The sequence below is a fragment of the Felis catus genome, chromosome A3 (genome assembly GCF_018350175.1).
Source record: "Felis catus isolate Fca126 chromosome A3, F.catus_Fca126_mat1.0, whole genome shotgun sequence".
Lineage (NCBI taxonomy): Eukaryota > Metazoa > Chordata > Mammalia > Carnivora > Felidae > Felis > Felis catus.
The window spans coordinates 43,337,627-43,353,564 of record NC_058370.1 but is presented as its reverse complement, the minus strand read 5'-3'; the positions used below and the strand labels follow the sequence as shown (position 1 = coordinate 43,353,564).

Genomic DNA, 15,938 nt, shown 5'->3' with positions numbered 1-15,938 from the left:
CAGCTGTCTGCTGTACTGGGGCCACCAGACCCATCTTGCCCAACACTGGAGCCAGACTATGGTGCGGCAGGGCACATCTCCATGGACAGACTGTGGAGACAGGGCCGTCAGCCACCCGTGTGAACCCCACTCAGATGCTGATCCAGACAAACCAAGCATAAAGGCACTTCTGAGACCATCCACAGGATGTGATACACTGACTACTAGAGCTAATTCCAGAAATGGGCTCACCTTGTTGTGAGTGGTACTAGGTATTGAGGTTATGTGAGAAAATATCCCTATTTTTTAAGAAATACCTACTGAAGTAGGTGTGAAAGTATAGGATATCTGGGATTTGCCTTAAAATATTCAGCAAAAGACAGATGAAGCAAATGGGGCAAAAATCTTGATAATTACTGAATACGGGGGAGGGGGTTGTTGTATCGTAATTTAAAAATGTGGGGCACCTGGCTGGCTCAGTCAGTGGAGCGTGCGACTCTTGATCTCATGGTTGTAAGTTGGAGCCCCATGTTGGGTATGGCAATTACTTGAAAATAAAATCAATCAATCGATCGAAATGTAAAACAAAGAACTGATTAATGTAATCACAGAATTCCCCAGTTCCTTGAAGCGATGGGAGACACTTGCTTCGGCCACCTTTTGCAGCAAACGTTTGACATTCACATACAACAATCACAAGCTGGACTGCAGGTTCAGAAAATGTCACTTCTTCAATTTTACTTCTTGGGGTCCTAGTCCTCAAATCCTTAAAAGGTAGAAAGCTCTCAGAAAGAAGGGAAGGAAGGAAGGAGGGAGGGATGAAAAGAAAAGGAAAGGAAGAAAGGAGGTAATGCCACTCTTGGGCCTCAGGCAGCGGAGTGGAGCCTGGGCTGCTCTCCAAGGACAGAACTTCCAGGCTTCGCGCGAGGTGCAGTGCGTTCCTCTGAGGAAAGGGATTCGAGCTGGCTGCAAGCGTAGCCCCTAAAGCAGAGGCTCTTGACTGTGGTCCACAGATCTCCGATCAAGATTTTAAATGTGCATGCACAGTTTTCTAGAGAATATTCAGCCTTCTTTGGATTCTCACAGGGAGGGATCCATGTCCCCAGAAGTTAAGAGCCACCGCTCGATGGAGCTCTTGCCATTGATCGTCATAAGGAAAGATTTTTATTTGGGAACATCTAATATTTTTGGAAAAGCTCCTACTGGATCCAAAACACCCTGACGGACAGTCCCTCTCCAACACCCCCTACGACAAGAGTGGTCCTGGAGACACACGGGCCCGTCCTCAGCTGGCTCTGCTTCCACCACCCGCACCTCCCCGCCAGCACAGTCTAACTGACAGGCTGCTCAGACAACGCGACCCCAAAGCAACTTCGCAGGCGCAGGGAGAGGTGTCCACTCCTAGGCCAAAGCCCCCAGCAGGAGGTACTAACAGCAGACCAGGTGATGGGACGTGTGGACACAAACACCATGTTTATTTTGACTGTGGCCAAAGTCAGGGAGACAGCAGAACCTCAGTGCCCTGAAGGTCCTCTGGGTTCAATGATGGCTCATCGACGGCTGGGGAAGTGCCGGCCCTTTGTGTGATCACCTCGTAATCTCCCGTTGTCCCGATGACACAGCACCCCTCGTTAATGACTGCCACCCTTCCTCATCCTTTAAATTAGAACAGATTCTCTCTCCCCGAGAATCCTTTATTGCTGAAGCTGTTTGGCGGAAGGACAGCAGCACCGCTCGGTTCCAGTTAACTGTGGAGTCCCAAGATGTGGGCCCAGGCCTGTGCAGGACAGGACAGGACAGGACAGCGGTTCTGCTGACGGGCTATGCACTATTCAATTCCTCTGCCCACCGCCTGTGTAGCCTCCAGCGAGAGGTCTGAAGGGACGTCTGATCGCAGAGATGAGGGCCCACGGGGACGTGAACACCTGCCTTCGGGCCTACGTGAGGACCCACCTCTGACAGCACACGCGTCTCTCTGTGAAGCGCTGTGCTCACTTCAGCGCCGGAGCCTCAGGAAGAACGCGTGTTTACACTCCGTACTCTCCAACGGGTAATATTTATCATAGAAATCTAAGACGTACTCTTCAGTCTTGAATCCAAACTTCTGGTAGAGCAGCATAGCAGGGTTGCTTGCCGAGACGTGAAGGGTCACATCCTTGCCCATGCAGGTCTGCCAAAAGAGTGGAAAAGTACGGGATGAGAATGAAAGCGCCTGAGGGAAAATGAGTAGGTGAGGAAAGGCTGTGAAGTGTAGGTAGGTAGTCATGGCAACTGGGGACAGCAGGGACCTCAGCTGAGGCACTGCAACACGCCACAACAGCTGGTAGCCCGACTGAAACTATGAGACCAAGGGAACGGGTGGCATGCTGGCTGTTTCTGCTCTCTGAAGCCAAGGGCCTGGGGGAAAGTTCATTGTCAACTGGATTATTTTATTTAGAATTCAAGTACACTTAAACATATCACACTTATCAATAGCAGGCGCTCTGACAATCTCGAGGAAATAGTAAGACAAGAAGTTCTGCTTTTTATTATTTTTTTTAATTTTAGAGAGAGGAACAGTGAGTGGGGGAGAGAGAAAGACAATTTTAAACAGGCTCCACGCTCGGCACGGAGCCCAGCGTGGACTCCCACAACCCTGGGATCATGACCTGAGCAGAAACCAAGAGTCGGACGCTCAAAAGACTGAGCCATCCAGGTGCTCCAAGAAGTTCTGCTTTTAAAAACTGGATGTTAGGGGCGCCTGGGTGGCGCAGTCGGTTAAGCGTCCGACTTCAGCCAGGTCACGATCTCGCGGTCTGGGAGTTCGAGCCCCGCGTCGGGCTCTGGGCTGATGGCTCGGAGCCTGGAGCCTGTTTCCGATTCTGTGTCTCCCTCTCTCTCTGCCCCTCCCCCGTTCATGCTCTGTCTCTCTCTGTCCCAAAAATAAATAAACGTTGAAAAAACAAATTGTTTAAAAAAACTGGATGTTATCCTGTACTCAAACTTGTAAAAATTCCTTCCGTTCCTACACTTACTATAAAGGATGCTACATTATGAGGCTAGATATGAGGTATTAAGACTTTCATTTAGTTATGAGACCTGAAAACCCTGTACAGATGTTCAGAATCCCACAGTCCCCCTCCATCCCTCACAAACCGATGGAATTAGCTTCTCAGAACTGTGATTTCCCTATTCAGCATTGGCCTAATCCTAGGGGGAAAGAGTAATCATCATTCTACTAATACGAGGCAAGTTCTTAAGATTCTTTAATTAGCTACACAGAAGAAAGTACCAAAAGTCATATGAACTAAGAATGTGCTTTCTAATGAGGAAAGCACCGAAATACTGAGGCTGACAGGGTCCTTGAGGTTTTGTAAGCCATGGTTCCCGAGGCCTAGATTTAAGAGGCCTCTCAGGTAGACAGCTGCCGTCTTCTCTCTGCTTGATTCACGTTCTGTGCCCTGTGGTGTTACAGTGAGTGTGTAAGATGAATTTCGTGGAGTGACTTTCGTGCACACATGCACAGTGTCACCACAGCATCGAGTACTACTGCCCGACTGAGCAGTGCTGCCTGGGCCCGGGACTCACGGTCTGGCTGAGGGCCAGGACCCGCATGAAAGGATGAATACTCCTCACCTGCCCAGTGAGCGCTCAGTCAGGACTGACTCTGTGCCAGGCCCCCCGCCAGGCACACACTCGGGAAGGCCGCTCCTGCTGGTGACGGGAAAGGCAGTGGTGCAGCGGCTGAGGATGGAAGGGTGAACAGGGTGGAGGTCGTGGCTGTGAGTGGGGTAGGCTGTGGGGTGTGGTATGAAAAACTGAGAGTCTCAGCTGAACACAACACAAGGGAGCACATGTTAACTGCCAAGTGAAGAGAGAAGAAAGCAACTTCTACAAAATGGTTCTAGGTTTCTGCCGACATTTGGGAAGTATTGAGCAAGTTTCGTTAAGAGTTGGAAAAATTGGGGGCACCTGGGTGGCTCAGTCGTTTAAGTGTCTGACTTAATTTCAGCCCAGGTCATGATCTCATGGTTTGTGAGTCTGAGCCCTGCATCAGGCTCTGTGCTGACAGCGTGAAGCCTGCTTGGGATTCTCTGTCTCCCCCACCCCTCTCTGCCTCCACCGCTCTCTCTCTCTCTCTCTCTCTGCCTTTACCCTACTCATGCTGTCTCTCCTTCTCTCTCCCCATAAATAAATAAACTTAAAAAGATTGGAAAAACAACATTTTATCTTCTCCTTCCTCTATTTAAAGGGAATCTTGCCCACATAACACACAATCCTTCATGCCAAATGGTTTCTAAATAAGATTCTGGGGGTGAAAAATCCCTTACGTGTTTTTCTGATGTTAGTATATAAATATATGGTATATTTTCTTCAACAGTGTTATGGATATATCAAAGGATGAATTATAATTTGATATTACAATAAAATTTTAAAAGGTTGATACCAGCTTCTACAGTGATAGTAAAATTAAGAATAATCAGCAATAATAGACTATGTACTACTCATTGATAGAGTTTTGCTAAAGTGTTTAAAAATACTTGATAATTTTTACAACAGCTTAGGTGGCATTATGCTCAATGAAACAAGTCAGACAGGGAAAGACAAACACTGTATGATCTCACTTATATATGGAATCTAAAAAACAAACAATAAAAAGCTGAACTCACAGACGCAGACAACAGACTGGTGACTGCCAGAGGTAGGGCTACAGGGTGGGTGAACTAGATGAAGGGGGTCAAAAGATACCCAGTTTACAACACAAGTAAGTCCTGGGGATGTCATGGAGACCATAGTTTACAATACTGTACTGCATATTTGCAAGTTGCTAAGAGAGTAGATCTTAAAAGTTCTCATCCAAGAGGAAAAACGTCTGTAACTGCGTGTATTGACGGGTGGTAACTAGACTTACTGTGGGGAATGTTTCGCAATATAGACAAGTATCTATCAGATCATTACGCTGTATGGCTGAAGTGAGTGTGTTCTGTACGTTTATGCCGCCATAAGGAGAAAACCCCTAAAAATCACAGCTCCACTTCCATTCTCAGAGTCGTGGCGATGGTGCTTCTAAGAGCAGCAGCAGTTACCAATATGGGTCATTGTACAAGGGCTTTGGATTCTCACTTTTGGTATTTTCTCATTTTATCTACTATAATGTGTTTACAAACTGGTTTCTTTGAAGATTATTTTACTGAAAGAGAGAAAGGGAGTGCACATGTGCACCAAGTCAGGGGCAGACGGAGAGGGAGAGAAAGAATCTCAAGCAGGCTCCACATTCAGCCTAACGAGCCTGGCATCACGACATGAGTCGAAATCAAGAGTCAGATGCTTAATCAACTGAATCACCCAGGTGCCCCTCAAACTGGTTTCTTTAAAACCTGGGCCTGAATAGTGATCTTATTTTAGAGGGTCAAGGGTTTTCTTTTCTTTTCTTTTTTTTGAGAGAGAGAGAGAGAAAGAGAGAGAGAGAGAGAGAAAGAGAGAGAGAGAGAGAGAGAAAGAGAGAGAGGCAAAGAGAGAGAGGCAAAGAGAGAGACAGAAGATCTGAAGCAGGCTCTGCACTGACAGCAGTGAGCCCGATGCAGGGCTCAAACTCATGAACTGTGAGATCATGACCTGAGCTGAAGTTGGCTGCTCAACCAACTGAGCCACCCAGGCGCCCCAACAGCGATCTTATTTTAGAGAGCCAAAGATTCTTATCTGTGTGATGGTCACTGTCATTCTTTTACTGGGTTTGTGAGACCACCCATTCTGTTGGGCCGTGCTAGGAAGGCCCAGCTCAGCCCCATCCCTCCTCAAGTCTTCCAGGGGAGCCCAGACGTCTTACCTGAATCAGATGATAAATCATGAAAGTTGCGATCCCTGCTCTTCTCCACTCAGGATGGACAAACAGAAATGAAATGTAAGCTTCATTGTACTTCACGTCAGGAACCATGAAGCCAAAGGCAATGATAACTTTTTTATAAAGGACAACCACACTGAAGTCTGGATACTGCAGGCACTCAGACAGGTCAATGCCTACGGAGAAGAGTTAATTTGATATTAAAACCATGTGCCTTTTGGAATTAACACATGACAAACTGTTTGGTCTACACCTGCATGCTAAAAAAACCCAAAAAACAAAAAACTGAAGACAAAGATATTAGCACAGACATCATACATTCAGATCATAAAAACAAAAGTGAATTTTAGAAAATATCAAAATTAACAGCATCTTTTCCAAGTACACATGTTAAAAGAAGTAGGCAGGATAGGGTGGGTAGCAGAGAGCACCCAGGTTTAGAATAGGATACATCTCTCTGGCTTTGAACTTAGCCACTTCTACAACGTGTGTCAGCTGACGCCTTTCCAAATGTGTGGGCCTCAGTGTCTGCACACTTAGACCTCATAGGGTGGGAGCAGAGGTCCAGAGAACTCACATTATTGTGTTTCTCACCTCATACAAGTATAATTTATAAGCTCTTTTGTACAAATGCTACATTGGACAATAAAGGGGTTTAAACAAAAAATGATTCCATGCATCATGTATGGAAGGCAACCCAGCATAAGGTCAAGAAATAGTAGATGCTCCCAGAATGCTTTCGGCCTCCATACCGCTCCTAAAAGAACGAGCACAAGTCTGCCACCACGTGCACTGTTACACGATTACCACACAACAAAGAAGACACAGCTCTAATCCCGAGGAAATCTTATCTAACCTCTGGAGGACATGTAATTTTCCTTTACTTTCAAAGCAGTGCAGTAAGGCAGATCCACAAAGAATAGGCTTATATTTCACAATGAAAATGTGCTCCTTTAATTGATGGCTTCGGTTTTCAGAAAGACAATATATTAAGACTGATAAAATGACAAATCGTATTGGGTTTACTCTTATTTTCAAAGTCTGCAATTGGGGTATTTGGCTTTTTAAAAATACCTTTTCGGGGAGCCTAGGTGGCTCGGCTGGCTAAGCGTCTGACTTCGGCTCAGGTCATGATCTCAGTTTGTGGGTTCGAGCCCCACATCAGGCTCTGTGCTGACAGCGTGAGCCTGCTTGGGATTCTAGCTCTCTCTCCCAGTCCCGCTCATGTTTTCCTCTCTCAAAATAAATAAACTCAAGGAAAAACAAAAAAACCAAACAAAAAAAAAAACCCTTTTGGCTGTACTAACACTCTCCAAGTAACAGCTAAGTAAACAAAATTACAGAATTATTAAGCAAAAAATAAAAAATGTCCAAACATGTCCAAACTACCAGTCTGTATACCATGGGTAGACATTACCTGGTATCTAAACATATGTAGAAACAAAATAGGATGAATCTTTTACTCTGGCAGCACTGAGAAACATACAAAAACACTGTTTATTACTTTAATTGCTGGCTCCTTCTTGAACTTAGGAAGAAAGAGGTGTTCATATTTTACTCTTTCCATGAGAGTAGAGACAAACTAAATCAAATTGTGAGTAAAGGTTTTAGAGTCACACAGCATGCACTAATTTAAGAAAAATTACTAACGTGAACTAGACAGAAAACTGATCTGCCTGGTTTGGGAGGGGGAACATACCAGGCCAGAAAAACTCCTGACACATAGAGTTTATTGTTGGGATGTGATTTGGCCGGACGTAGCAGTAATCAAGAGGTGCGTCAGCTTCCGGGGTCCAATGAGGGTCACTCCTATGCAGGTGGGAGCGAATCTGTGACAGGAGCTGCAGTTTGGGTGGCTTTGTTTCATAATCACGCCTCCAAGAAGAGAAGAACAAGATTCAAGAAAAGAACAAATGCAAGTCAAGAAAAATACCCAGTATTATTCCTAGCCAACTGATTCACATAAACTCTTCAATCTGCTACTTTATATGGCAGAGGGCTTGATAAGAGCTACGATACTTTTCTGGCATGAAATTTAAAATTTGCTCTGTTAACATATATCAGACCAAACCCCTCTGTACCGACCAGGAAGCCTGCTTGTGCTGGAGCCTGAACAAACAGAGTGAGGAAACAAACAGCAGCCTGACTCAACCCTGAGAGCTCCAGCCCAGGACACAGCCCAGGGAGGGATGGTCCAGCTCTGCCAGGGCCGCTGGGGCAGGCTCTCACACTGCTTCTCACGGGGCCGGTCTGGGATGGCGGTGCTGGGCAAGGAGGATCCTGGGACTCTGGGGCCATTGTGGCGATCAAGACAACACACTTTCTCAAGACAGCACTGGGGGGCCCTAGCCAGCTCGGCTTCCACAGCACTGCCTAGACAAGAAGACTCATCATCGCCCCAGATACAAGCCCAAGTGAGGCATCTCTCCCATGTTCTCATTTTACAGACTACTAAATATACACAACTTTAAAATTTAAAAGAAACACAATGAAATACAATCGAACAGTGTTAACTTGTTCATGCTTTTTACCCTTCTGTCAAACGACCATTCTTTCTGCAAAAAAACATACAGTTCAAATAAGGCAAGGATCAGACTGCACGCAGAGTCCGTGCCGACGCCTGCTTACAGGGTTGGTCTTGACTCACTCTAACAGGGGACCAGGGCGGAAAAGCCACAAATGCCATTCCTCACAACACACTCGACATCACAGCTCTTCCCCGCGTACCTGATGTAAGGTTTCAAGATCCGAGAGGTGTAAGGGCTGACGATACTCTGGTCCACAGCCATATTTTCTGATCCCACCAAACGATACAGAAACTTAGTGGTCTGGTGCCGAAACCCTTTCCTGGATGGCAAGGCAGTCTAGGAGAAAGGAACCCCAGTGATGTAAAAATAGCCACTCAAAAGACTGGTTTAACTTATCAGATAATTAGTACTTAGGACATTGCTTTGTGTTAGAAAGTAGGTCTTTTTGTATTACTTCTTTGGAGAGCTCAAGTTTCAGTACAAACCTCATAGGTACCTTTGCATAAAATTAGATATGAAAAACTAGGGCCGTTTGTAACAGTTTAAAATCTAAATAATTAACAAAATTTTAAGTCACTTAAAAAAAAAATTTTAAGTCATTTAAGTGAGTGAAATGCAGGACTGAGCACTGGATTTACGGCTTCCGCAAGTTTCATTTCACCTGATAACACAACCAACCCAGTCATCAGATACTAACCTGCACTAGCGTCAACTGGGTAACAGACACGTGGGTCACACTGTAGGAGCAGTCTGTTATCCACAGAGTGGTAGGGGCCAATTACTGCTGCCCCTGTGTATGGACTCATTAAAAGATGACTCGGGACGCTGGGTGGCTCAGTCAGCTGAGCGTCTGACTTCGGCTCAGGTCATGGTCTCATGGTTTATGAGTTAGAGCCCCACGTTGGGCTCTGTGCTGACAGCTCAAAGCCTGGAGCCTGCTTCCAATTCTGCATCTCCCCCCCCCTTTCTGTCGCTCCCCTACTCACACTCTGTCTCTCAAAAATAAACATTAAAAAAAAAAATTAAGAAGTAGATAAATTAAATATGCCTCTATTCCAATGAGTAAATTTGATAAGGGTAAGACTGATGTAGATTAGCATTCCTAAGATAAATCAAGACAGCAGAGAAGCCCCGCCAGGGGTTGAATGAGAAGGTGGTCTGTGTTTCTTAGGTGAGTGTCCTAACAGAACAGGTGGGTTTCACACTGGGAGCCCGACTGGAGATGTCTGTTTCCGGGAGTGCTGCCCCAGGGCCCTCAGTCGTGTAGTAACAGAACATGTGCAATTAGGGTTTTACAGCAAAGAGCCCAGATGGAAGATGAAAAGGCACACTTATAAAGTGGTTTGCCAAGGGCTGGACGAAGTTTAGAAACCCGAGTTGTTTTTGGAGAGTCAGTTTGCTCTTTAGCTTAGAAAATAACTTTCTTGGAAGGAGAGCAAGAATTTCTTCTTTATAATTTCTCTTATTACTATCCCAAACTGGACACTAAAACTTTGAAAGGATGACTTTGAAATTCTTCCAGCACTTTCAAGTAAGTCTGGGAGGGCAATTCAGAGCTATGGCATGTAGTGTCCAAACACGGCCTCAACACTTCCTCCTGTACCTGTGGGGTGCTGTGGCTCCTCATGTCAAACAGCAGAGTCTGTTCCCTCCCCTTGAATGAGGGTGGGCCTGTGACAGGCCTTGACCAATTACCAAGTGCAGAAGTAACATTTTGCGACCCTGAGCCCAGGCCCTAAGAGGACAGGAAGCTTCTACTTTCTCTCTCTTTGCGTCCAGCAGCCATGGTGTCCAGGCTGGACCACTGAATGCATAGAGGCCACATGGAGACCAGCCCGGAGGAAAGCCATCCTGGTCATTCCAAACTTGATCCAGCTTCCTGTTGAAGGCAGCCACGTGAGTGACCTCAGCCTTCAGCACACAGGGTAGAACCACCACCCAGTTGAGCCCAGTCAACCCAGAGAATCAGAAGAAATATTAAATATTGTTTAAAGCCTCTAACCTTGGAATGACTTGCTGTGCAGCAACAGATGACTGAAATACCAGTCACCGAACCACTGGCCCATGAGAGACGATCTGGTTAATGTTTCGGGGTCAGTTTTGCGGAACTCCACAGATGTTACCCAGTACCCCAACTTCTTGCCATCTCTGCTTTCACCCTAGTCTAGACCACCTTCAACTTCTGCCTGGATCACTACCGCTGCTTCCTATTGGTTTCTCTGCTGCCACTCTCAGCCTTTATCACCCACGTTCCACACAGAGCCAGGAGCTTCTTTTAAAAACGAGTAAATTCACTTCCCTTGGTCAAAATTCCTATTTGGCCTTCCCTGGCAATTCAAAGTTCTTACCTGGGACTTACAGGATCTGTCCTGTTACCTCGGCAACCTCACCTCCCACCCACTTCCTCTGCCATCACTAGGTTCCAGCCCACCACACCAAACCACCTGCTGCCTGGGGGCCTGCCCCTGGGCCTTCTGCCCTGAACCCCCTTCAGCCTGCCTCCTCCTTGTGGACCAGGACTGGGCCAAGTGCTACTTCCACCACAAGACTGTCCTTAAGCACCCATCCAACGTGCTACCACTGCCTTCTGCTCTTCCCCTCCACCGCAACACCCGCCTTGCAGGAAATGATCCCGTTTAGTGAGTTAGTCCTGTCATCTCCCCACTCCATAGGGTGGGCACCTTCTGCCCTAATTTGCTGCGGTGTCCCCAGCTGGAAGAGTGCTTGGCACACATGAAGTATTCAACTTAGGTTTGCTGAATGACAAAATGGTGGGGAAAGAAGCATGCCAAAGTCAAATAAGTTTGGAAAATGTTAAATGAGTTTCGTCAAACTTCTAGTTCTAAATAAAAGGAGCACTAGATGGGCTGCTGTGTTCCTTCCCATCTGTCTTGAAAGATGCCACAAAAGTGAGAGGGAGGACGGAACACAAAGGCTGTGAGAAGCCCCAGGGAGGGACCAAAGGTGGCCGGGTCCACGTGAGGCGGCAAAGGCCAGCCCCGAGCAGAGAAAGGCTCCGCACCACAGGTGGGGAGGGGGAGCTTCCGAGTTAGGCCACTTCCTCTTGCAAGGTCTGCTCTGGGTGGACCTCGGCCAATCAACTTTGCCAGCAAGTGTCAGCTGGAGAGGTCACATCAGGACACTGCTGGAGCCTCAAACTTGCTAACAGGGTGTCAAGCCAGGAACCAGGCTTTTGCTCTTCCCTTCAGGTGTTTATACCAGCAAAGGCATCTGGTGACACCATGAGAATATTCTTTCACAGGGGGAAAAAAAAACAAGATATGTCAACAAAGAGTGTAAATGAAAAGAAAGCAAAGTAAACCAACTGCACTGGAAACAGCAGAATTAATTTACCAGACAGCCAAGAATTTTCAAAAAGCAAATAAACAGTCATCAGGGAAATGCAAACCCAAACTACAACGAGATACCACTTGACTTCCACAAAGATGGCTACAATCAAAAGGAGTAACAAGCATTGTTAAGGATGGTGTGGAGAAATCAGGATCTTTATGAAGTGCTGGTGATTTTGGAAGACAGTCTAGCAGTCCTTCAACATGTTAAACAAAATGTTACCATTTAACTGGGCATTCCGACTCCTGGATATATACCCAAGAGAAATAAAATCCTATGTCCACATAAAGACATCTACACCAATGTTCAAGCGGCATTATTCACAACAGCCAAAAGGTGGAAACAGGGGTGCCTCAGTGGCTTAGCTGACTAAGTGTCCAATTCTTGATTTCAGCTCGGGTCATGATCTCGTGGCTGATGAGTTCAGATCCACGTTGGGTCCTGTGCTGACAATGCGGAGCCGGCTTGGGATTCTCTCCCTCTCCCTCTCTCTGCCCCTCCCCAGCTCTCTCTCTCTCAAAATGAATAAAATAAACTCAAAACAAAAAATCCAAAAAACAACAGGTGGAAACAACCCAAGTGTCCATCAACTGATGAGTGGATAAACAAAATGTGGTACGCCTATACAATAGGGTATTAAGTAGCCATAAAAGGGAATGACATGCTAATCTATACTACAACATGGACAAATCTTAAAAACATGCTGTGAAAGAATGCAGTCAGAAAAGACTATGTATTATGGGGTTCCATTTATGCGAAATGTCCAAAATAAGTAAATCTACAGAAGCTGGGAGCTGGGGGGGGGGGGCAGTAATACTGATGAAAATGCTCTAAAATTAATTATGATGATGGTTATCCAACTCTGTGAATATAGCAGAAACCACCAAATTGTACACTTTAAATGGGATTGTATGGTATATGAATTGTATCTCAATAAGGTCGTTTAAAAAAAAACAACATAATAAATGGACTCCAGGGTAACAAACCTAGAAACAGGAATGAGTGTAGTTATGATGGATCTCTTACTCCTTACTGGACATTAAATGCATGACCACTGAAACAAAGCACTCAGTGAATGAGTAAGGGACAGATTGAGGATCTCTTCACAAAGGCAAAGGAAGAGAGAAAGGAAAGAATTAATGTGTCAACATCCATATTAGGAGTCCAGAAAAGGAGGAATATATTTAAAGAAGCAATGACAGAGGCACCTGGGTGGCTCAGTCAGTTAACCATCCAACTCTTGATTGCAGCTCAGGTCATGATCTCACAGTTTGTGAGATCAAGCCCCACAAAGGGCTCCACAATGGGTGTGCAGCCTGCTTAAGATTTTCTTTCTCTCTCTCTCTCTCCCCCTCTGCCCCTCTCCCACTCGTGCGTGCATTCTCTCTCTCTCTTTCAAAATAAATAAATAGACATTAAAAAAAAAAACACACAAGACACAATCACAATGATAAGGACTTTCCCAGATGGGGGGCACCTTGCTGGCTCAGTTGGCAGAGCATTTGACTCTTGATCTCAGGGTCATGAGTTCAAGCCCCACGCTGGGCATGGAGCCTACTTTTAAAAAAATCAGAATTTCCCAGATTAAAGAATCATGTAAGAAGACTTCTGGTTTCCTGTCCAGCATAAAAGGAGAATGGAAGCTGTCAATACATTCTAACAAGAGGTTAAACAAACTGAAAATCGACAACTCTTCTTGGATCCATCAGAGAATTGAGATCACAGGGCACACTACTCCCGCCAAAACTGGAAAGACAAACACATGCATACAGAGAATCATAACTTAGCAGAATAGAAACCTCCAGGAACCAGTGTCCAGTAGGAAAATTTAGTGAGCAACAAGCAAATTGCTGGAGACACAATGTGGAAACCTCTGAGAGACAAAACTCTGGCTGGGGGATGCACATTTTTGTGACTTTTACCTCCAGGAGCTCTACCAGGTTCTCGTGGTAGGGATCAAAGAAAAATCCCCTCAGGCTTTGGGCAGGGAAAAAGCAGCTGTTCTGAAAATACTTTAGAGTACTTTGTCTTCTTAACAAGGCCTGCACTCAAGAGAAAGTATTTTACCAGAGCCTAACCTACTGGGTTTCATCAGAGCCTAACCAACTTGTGGAAAGGGAATTGTCCATCTCCAGCTCCCGCCAGTTATCCCATGCAGCCTGTGTTGGTCACAGCCCAGAGGCACGTGTTCACTAACAGACTGAGAACTAATCTTAGGACCACAGAAGGCTCACCACCATACCACCAAAGGCCTACTTTCCACAGTTCCTTTTCCCCAGTAGGTCATATGTGGCTTTCAACTAAAAATTACAAGGCATATTAAAAGGCAAAAAAAAACCCCACATTCTGGGGACACCTGGTTGGCTCAATTGGTTGAGTGTCTGACTCCTGATTTTGGTTCAGGCCACAATCTCGCAGTTTGTGGGACTGAGCTGTGAAGGGCTCTGTGCTGACAGTGCAGAGCCTGCTTGGGATTCTCTCTCCCTCTCTCTCTGCCCCTACCCAGTTTGCACATTTGTGCGCACACACTCTCTCTCAATAAATAAACATTAAAAAAAAAAAAACAAACATCCAAAAACACAGTCTAAAAGAGACAGAGAAAGCATCAGAACCACTCAGACAAGGCAGACATGTTGGAATTATTAGACTGGTAATTTAAAACAACTATGATTAGTATGTTAAGGGCTCTAATAGACAAAGCAGACAACACATAAGAACAGACAGACAATTTAAGCAGAGAGATGGAAATTCTAAAAAGAATCAAGAAGAAATGCTAGGGACCAAAAATGTTGTAAGAGAAATAAAGAATCACCTTTGTGGGCTCTTTAGTAGACTGGACATGGCTGAAGAAAGAACTTCTGAGCTCAAGAATATGTCAAGAGGAACTTCCAAAATTGAAAAATAAAGATAAAAGAAGACTAAAACACCCAGAACAGAACATCCAAAACTGTGTTACAAGGACAAAAGGTGTAAAATACACATAATAGGAATACCAGAAAGAAAAGAGAGAAAGGAACAGAAGAAATATTTGAAGCAATAATGACTGAGAATTTCCCAAATTAATCAAGACACCACACCAAAAAGCACAAATCCAGGAAGCTCAGAGAACAAGAGGAGGATAAATGTCAAGATCAAACTGCTTAAAAGCATAAAGTTGAACAAAAATCTAAATGCTCGCACTAATGCTTCAGTGAAGCTCAATTTTCTTTTTTTAATTTTAGAGAGAGGGTACGTGCAAGTGAGAGAGAGAGAGGGGCAGAGGGAGAAAGAACCTTAAACAGGCTCCACTCTCAGCACAGAGTAAGACACAGGGCTCAATCCCACCAGGCTGGGATCATGACCTGAGCCAAAATCAAGAGTTGGAGTCTCAACCAACTGAGCGATCCAGGCACTCCAGTGAAGCTCCACTTTAAAGTAATCTGTTTGGGGCACCTGGGTGGCTCAGTCAGTTAAGCATCTGACTTCAGCTCAGGTCATAATTTTGCAGTTCATGAGTTCGAGCCCGGCATCGGGCCATGTGCTGACAACTCAAGAGCCTGGAGCCTGCTTCAGATTCTGTGTCTCCCTCTCTCTGCTCCTCCCTCACTTGTGCTCTGTTTCTCTTGAAAATAAATAAAACATTAAAAAAAAATTTTTTTTTTAAGTAACCTTTTCACTCTCTTTGGAAACCTCCTCTCCTCCCTTCTTAGCCTTTTGTTTTGGGAACCCAGTACCACGCTGAAGACATGACAAACAAGGCTGGCAGCACAGACACAATTCCTGACAAAACAGGCTAGATCCTGTATTTCCCTATAGAACCCCCAGACCCTTCCTCCTGGCAGGCTTGCAGTTTTGAAGGCTTTAGCCTGCTGTAACCTCCTTTGCCTGGCAAGGCAATAAATCCTACTGTTTCTTTTTATCCCAAACTCTTGTGTTGTCTTGTGTTGTACTGGGCTCTGAAGCAGAGGTTACTGGTTTTTGACAGCATATTAGCATATAAGACACCTGTGACTGAAGGAGAAGTACACGATAAATGAGATTAAAAAAAAAATACTTTAAATGCGCAAATAAAATTAAAGATCAGAAACAAAGACAAAATTCTGAAAGCTTCCAAGGTATGAGAGAATAAAACAGGAGATCACCTACAAAGAAAGAAGAATGAGACAAACAGTGAGGCTCTCAGGAGTAATAATTTCAAAATGTTGAAAGAAATAACAAAATTAAAATTTTATATCCAGCTACACTATCATTTAAATTCAAGAGTGAAATGAAGATATTCT

The 15,938-nt window shown here is 45.1% G+C and overlaps 1 protein-coding gene across 1 annotated transcript in view; it reads right to left on the bottom strand.

Moving 5' to 3' along the window:
• Positions 1-1,433: 1,433 nt before the first annotated feature.
• KAT14 (lysine acetyltransferase 14) overlaps positions 1,434-15,938 on the bottom strand; it is a 37,008-nt gene continuing 22,503 nt past the window's right edge. The window contains exons 7-10 of the mRNA XM_023251495.2: positions 8,528-8,664; positions 7,500-7,675; positions 5,786-5,976; positions 1,434-2,149 (exon numbers count right to left, since the gene is read on the bottom strand). Coding sequence (XP_023107263.2) covers positions 1,976-2,149; positions 5,786-5,976; positions 7,500-7,675; positions 8,528-8,664 — 678 coding nt within the window. The 3' untranslated portion in view covers positions 1,434-1,975. The remainder of the gene's footprint in view (positions 2,150-5,785; positions 5,977-7,499; positions 7,676-8,527; positions 8,665-15,938) is intronic.